Source organism: Lepidochelys olivacea (assembly GCF_965140295.1).
Source record: "Lepidochelys olivacea isolate rLepOli2 genome assembly, chromosome: 24".
NCBI lineage: Eukaryota > Metazoa > Chordata > Testudines > Cheloniidae > Lepidochelys > Lepidochelys olivacea.
The window spans coordinates 12,563,888-12,569,887 of record NC_140434.1 but is presented as its reverse complement, the minus strand read 5'-3'; the positions used below and the strand labels follow the sequence as shown (position 1 = coordinate 12,569,887).

Sequence of the window (6,000 nt, the reverse complement as noted above, 5' to 3'; positions counted from 1 at the left end):
GGTGCTGGTTTCTGACAGTGCCATCCCAGCCAAAGCCCTGCATGGCATGGATGTGTTCTCCCTTCGAGGTGTGGGTACCAGCTTCACTGGCGGTGGCAGGGCATTGGCTGCTCCCAACAGCCATCTTACCCAAGAACCCACTCGGGCCAGCCACCAGCCTGCTCCACACTTCCCAGCCCGGAATGGATTGTTTTCACCCCTGCCCGGCAGCGTAGTGCCAGCTGAAGAGCCATGTGGTTGCAGTTCTGCCAGCTGGGGGCTTTGCCACTAGGGGCCAGGGCCCCAGGGACATGGCTGAGCTGGGGGCACTGGCGCTGTCCTGCTGGGACACTCTGGGATGGCTCTATGGGAGCTCCGGTCCAGCCATGCCAGCAGATCCTCCCTGGCGCAGACTAGGCCCTGCTGGGTTTGTCCCGCTTTAGCTCTGGCCCCTTCCCCTGGCCAGCATCAAGTGCCGCCCATGTGACGCAGCGGGCAGCTGGGGTGGTGACAAAGGTCCCCTCTGGCCTGGGAACCACTCGGTACTGACCTCTCTGCCCGCACCGTGGCTGGGGGCAGCAGGAGCTAAGCAAGGCGGGGAACAGAGGGAACTGGGCATGATGGGAGTGAAGGCACAGAGTTGGGGTGGCAGGATTGAGGGTATGGGGCTTTCAGGGAGTGAAGGTGCAAGGCTGGGGGGTGAGGGTGCAGGACTGGGGGTGATGGGGTTGAGGGAGCAGGGCTGAGAGGTGATGGGGTGAGGGTGCAGGACTGTGGGAGGCGGGTTGACGGCGCAGGACTAGGGGTGGCAGGGGATGAGGGCGCAGGACTGGGGAAGGCAGGGTTGAGGGCATGGGGCTGAGAGGTAGCAAGGGGTGAGGGTACAGGGCTGATGGTGGCAGGGGGTGAGGGCATGGGGCTGGGGACGGTGGGGTTGAGGGCATGGGGCTGACGGTGGCAGGGGGGATGGCACAGGGCTGGCGGTGGCAGAGGATGGTGGTGCAGAAATGGACATGGTGGGCACCAGGGGCTGGGTGTGCTTGTGCTGCTGGAGCCAAGCCCTGCTCTCTGGCCTCCCCGGCGCCGGGGGCATTGCCGCTGTGGGGTTCGGCTGTGCTGGGGCCAAGCTGGTGCCAGTGGCTGAGGGAGCCCCATGGCCCATCTGATCCGGGCCAGGTGCTGCCATCGTCTGCCTTCCCTAGGGTTGTGCACCCCACCCGCATCCCAGGGCCTCAGGGTGGTGGGGGGCAGGGAGTGGAGCCCCTGGGCTGGGTGCAGCACCCGGCCCAGAGGGCCCCGCTCCCCGCTGGGTGCTCTAGACCCAGCCCTCAAGAGCAGCCCCTCCCTGCCATGGGGTGCGGTGCCTGGCCGAAGGGGCCGCGCGCGGGGGCGGGGGGCGGAGCTGGGTGCATGGCCGGGGGCTCTAGGGGTGCTGCTTCTCTCCCCAGTGACACCGGTGCTTGTATGGGGCCGGGGGGCCTTGGCGCATGACCGATGTGGCTGGGGGGGCTCGGTGCGTGGCCGGGGGCAGGTCGGTGCGTCCCTCGGGGGGCTGCTCTGCCCAGTAACCCTGTCCTTGTTGTGGGGCGGAGGCTGCCGCCCGGGAGGCGGGGGCAGGTTTGAGGGGTTCTCCTGGGAGCCTCCGCTGCTTTCCAAGGGGTTGGGGGCGTTTCCAGAGCCAGAGAGAGAACCCAGGCGTCCTGGTGCCCAGCCCCCACCCCCATCCTTTGTGCAGCGGGCGGAGCGCGGAGAGGGGGAGGGGAGGAAGCCGCCGGGTCTCTGGCTCCTTCCTCTTCCTCCGCGGGGAGGCAGGGCCGCTGGCCGGCCGGGCCGGGACACGGGCCATGTTCGAGTAAGGGGGCGCCGGGGCAGGGGGTGTGGGGTGGCGTGAGTGGGGGATGGAGGTGAAGGAAGTGGGCTCTGGTGTGTTGGAATTGGGGGGAGGGGTGTCTGGGATCCAGGACTCCTGGGTTCTCCCTGGCTCTGGGAGGGGAGTGGGGTCTAGTGGTTAGAGGGGGGAGGGCCGGGAGCCAGGACTCCTGGGCTGTTATTGCCCTGCCCTCCCTGTTCCGTGCCCCCCAGCGGCCCGAACCCCCTTTTCTGCTCCCCAGCAGGTTCCCAGGCTCTGCCGAGCGAGTCCCCGGCCCTGAGCCCAGCGCTGCCCGGTGCCCTGCGCTGAGCTCCTGGCTGGGGATCTTGGGCCGGGCGCAGGCCTTTGGGATTTGCTCTAGCCCTGGGGGTCTGGGTAGCGATGGGCCCTGTGGAGAAACGGGCATCTGTAGCACCCTCCCCTGCACTCAGCTGAGCCGGACGCCTGGGTCCCCCTCCCAGCTTGGTGCCCGCGTCGGAGCTCACAGAGCTGCCTTAAGACAGGGGTTCTCCCTTTTTCTTTCCCAGCCCCCAACATGCTATAAAAACTCCATGGTCCAGCTGTGCCACAACAATTCTGCATATAAAAGCCAGGGCCTCGTTAAGGGATAGCAAGCAGTCTAATGCCAGCCATGCTTGATGGAGACCCTGAAGCCTGCTCGCGGCCCCCCAGGGGGCCCTGGTTGAGAACCAGTGCTCTAGGAATTGGTTTGCCAAGCAGTGCCCGGGGTCGTGGGTGCCTGCAGCAGGGAGATCCCAGAGAGCCTGGAGCCAACGGGCCATGGAGGATGCCAGCATCTCATCGGGTCTGTGCCGGCCCAGAGCACTGCAGGAACAGGGCAGGCCAGGCCTCACTAGCCCCCAAATCCCTCTGCAAGCCCGGCAAGGGCTGATGCCCTCCCATGGTGGGTGAGGGACCTGGGTGTCTTGAGTGCCCGCCCTGACTGCTCTGTGCTCCTGGAGATTCCTGGGAGGGCAATGGGCAGGGCAGGGGGCCCTGCGCTCAGGGGCCTCTGTGCCCAGCTGGGACACAGCCCCTTTAACAGGCTGAGTGTCTGCCCCCTACGGCATTAGAACCCAGGCTCAAGGGGCTCTGAGACAGGAAATGCCCATCTTCCCCTTCCCTCTGTGCCCCCAGGGCAGGGCAGAGTAGAGGGGCAGTGGTGGAAGTGTGGGGAGCCCAGGTCTGGGATAGCAGGGGCTGCAGGTCAAGAGTGAGGGGTGGTGACTGTTTAATATGAGTCGATATAACTGTCCAGCTAGGAACAAAGAGCGCTGGCCACACGCGGGGGACTCTGTCCTGGGGAGCAGGGACACTGAAAAGGACTTGGGGGTGGGTCATGCAGCCCTGGGTGCGCAAATGGGAATCTCGAGGAGGAGCAGGGAGGCTGGGTTTGTCCCTGGTGTGACGTTGCTGGGCCCTTGTGTCCAGTTCTGGTGCCCACAGGTCAAGGAGGATGGTGATGAATTGGGGAGGAGTCTGGGAAGAGCCCCAAGAATGAGGAAAGGGTCAGGAACCCTGCCTGAGAGGGAGAGGCTCCCGTTTGGCCATGCTGCAGGGGTGGGGTGGGGGGCTCGGCTCAGACACCCCAATCATGACCCGATGGCTGGAAGCTAAAGCTGTATGAATTTAGACGGGAAATGAGGCATTCATTTGAACAGGGAGGGGAATTAATTGTTCCAATAGTTCCGTGTCACTGGCCATTTTTAAACCATGAGGGGCTGTTCTTCTCAAAGCTCTGTGCTAGGGATTATTTTGGGAAATCTCTCTGGCCAGACTAGATGATCGCAATGGTCCCTTCTGGCCCAGGAATCTATGCAGCCCAGAGCTGGACTAGCAGGGGCTGCGGGTTGGAAGTGAGGGGCACCGGCAGAGCTGGGTCGGGGGAGCCCAAAGCTGTGCTGGAAGGGGGCTGCAGGTGAGGAGTGAGGGGTACCAGCAGAGCTAGGTCGGGGGAACCCAGGGCTGGGCTGGAAGGGGGCTGCGGGTTGGGAGTGAGGGGCACTGGCAGAGCTGTCCTGCATGGTCTGTCCTACCTGGGCTGAGGGATGCTCTCTGGGCTCCCCCCCAACGTCAGACGGGGCCAGAGGTTGCTGGCAGTCACTGGCCAGGCGTGCATCTCCTCAAGCCCAGCCAAGCTAGCAGGATCTGCCCCATATTTACCTCCCTCCTCCGCCAGCTGGCACCAGGTCTTGGGCCAGCCATTCTCCTGCAGCCAGGGGCCCCATGTGCCAGGGCTGGGACCGGCAGCATCTTGCTGCATGTGACAGGCCCCAGTCCCTCCTGTCACTTTGGGCCCCCAGGAGCCACCAGAGTCCTACAGCCCAAAGGCTCAGCCCAGCTGACAGCACTGGCCGGGGGAATCTCAGGTCCTTCTGGACCCTGGTAGGTGGCCAGGGAGTGGGGCCAGGGCTCAGCAAGGGGCACTCTTCCCTGGCAGTTGGTGCCAGCCCCAGTGCCCCAGCTTGGCACTAGGGGGCCTGTGCTGTAGGGGGTGGAGGGGTCAGCAGGGGATGCTCTCCCTACAGCCTGGCACCCCCCCCCCCCGAGCCCCAGCCACATTCCCTGCAGCACAGCACCCCATAGCACTGTATGGGGGCATTAGGGCCAGTGCTGGCCGTGACCCCCTGCCTGCTTGGTCTGAACCCTGCTGGGGGGAGGCATGGGTGGCTCATACTGCCCCTGCCCCCCAGCCCTGGCTGTGTTGGGTGCTCTAGGCCCCCTCTCCCACATGCGCTGGCCCACAGCAGCTGTCTCAAGTCATGCTAGCCCTGGTCATCTGTTGGGGGGGAGGGGCGGGGCAACAGTAGCCAGATCTGGAGCTGCCCATGAAATAGCGTGCTCCCCCCATGCTGCCCTTGCCACTAGCCTGAGTCCCAGGTGGCCAGTAAGTGTCGGGCATGGGGGGGCATGTGATGGGCAGGGGGAGGGGGAAAGAAGTTTTGGGGGCAGCAGCATTGGTAAGTCTCATCCCTGTCCCCAGCTCTGCTGGTGCCCCTCACTCCCGACCTGCAGCCCCCTACTATCCCAGCTGTGGGCTCCCCTCCCCCCAGCTCTGCCGGAGCCCCTAACTCCCGACCTGCAGCCCCTGCCACTGCAGTTCTGTCTCTTTCCCCGGGCTCTGTGTGTGCTGTGGGGTGTCACTCTCCCAGTCTCTGGGCACCAGTGGGAGGCACCAGGCCCTGGGGGGCTGGGGTCAGGCTGGGGGTGGACGAGGGTGATCGAGCCATTTGGCTGCACTGGGGAGTGGAGTCGGGATGGAGCTCAGAACAAAGAGCCGTTTGTGAGATGGGTGGGTCGGCTCCAGCTCAGTCCCACTGCACTGGGAGTGGGGCTGACTCCTGCCCCCCCTCCCCAGCTGGCACTACCCCCATTAGACCCACGGCTCCCCCCCAGCTGGCACTACCCCCCATCAGACGCACAGTCTGTCCCCCATGTCTGGCATTACCCCCATCAGACCCACAGCCCCCACCCCAGCTGACACTACCCCCCATCAGACCCATGCCCCCCCGGCTGGCACTACCCCCCCATTAGACCCACGGCTCCCCCCCAGCTGGCACTACCCCCATTAGACCCACGGCTCCCCCCAGCTGGCACTACCCCCATTAGACCCACGGCTCTCCCCAAGCTGGCACTACCCCCCATCAGACACACAGTCTGTCCCCCATGTCTGGCATTACCCCCATCAGACCCACAGCCCCCACCCCAACTGACACTACCCCCCATCAGACCCATGCCCCCCGGCTGGCACTACCCCCCCATCAGACCCACAGGCTCCCCGCCAGCTGGCACAACCCTCCCATCAGACCCACAAGCTCCCTCACATGTGGCTCTGCCTCCTTGGGGGTCTCTTCTCCTGCTCTGAGCTGTCCCCCAATTTCGGGCATCCCCAGGTACCCCTTCTTTAATCAGAGTCATGTCACCCCATGGGGCAGCATTTCCTGTTTCTAGTCCCTGGCCCCAAGAACAGCCCTGTCTTGAGCTGGGGGAGAGTGGTTTACAGGATCCCCAGGGTACAACCTGGAACTGGGGTACCGCTGTGCCCCCTTCACTCTCCAGCCTGGACTTTCTCTCAGTATGCCTTGCTAGTGACAAGCGGCAACCCGCGCCCCTGTATCTAGATTGCATGGAGGCACCCAAAGCCTCTCATG

At 64.8% G+C, this 6,000-nt stretch overlaps 1 protein-coding gene across 4 annotated transcripts in view; it reads left to right on the top strand.

Moving 5' to 3' along the window:
* Positions 1-1,725: 1,725 nt before the first annotated feature.
* The window catches only part of GRAMD1A (GRAM domain containing 1A), a 31,992-nt gene continuing 27,717 nt past the window's right edge, over positions 1,726-6,000 (top strand). For 3 of the 4 annotated variants that reach the window (XM_084613754.1, XM_084613757.1, XM_084613753.1), the window contains exon 1: positions 1,726-1,831. In XM_084613754.1, coding sequence (XP_084469880.1) covers positions 1,824-1,831 — 8 coding nt within the window. In that variant the 5' untranslated portion in view covers positions 1,726-1,823. The remainder of the gene's footprint in view (positions 1,832-6,000) is intronic. The other variant, XM_084613755.1, reaches the window with a different exon arrangement.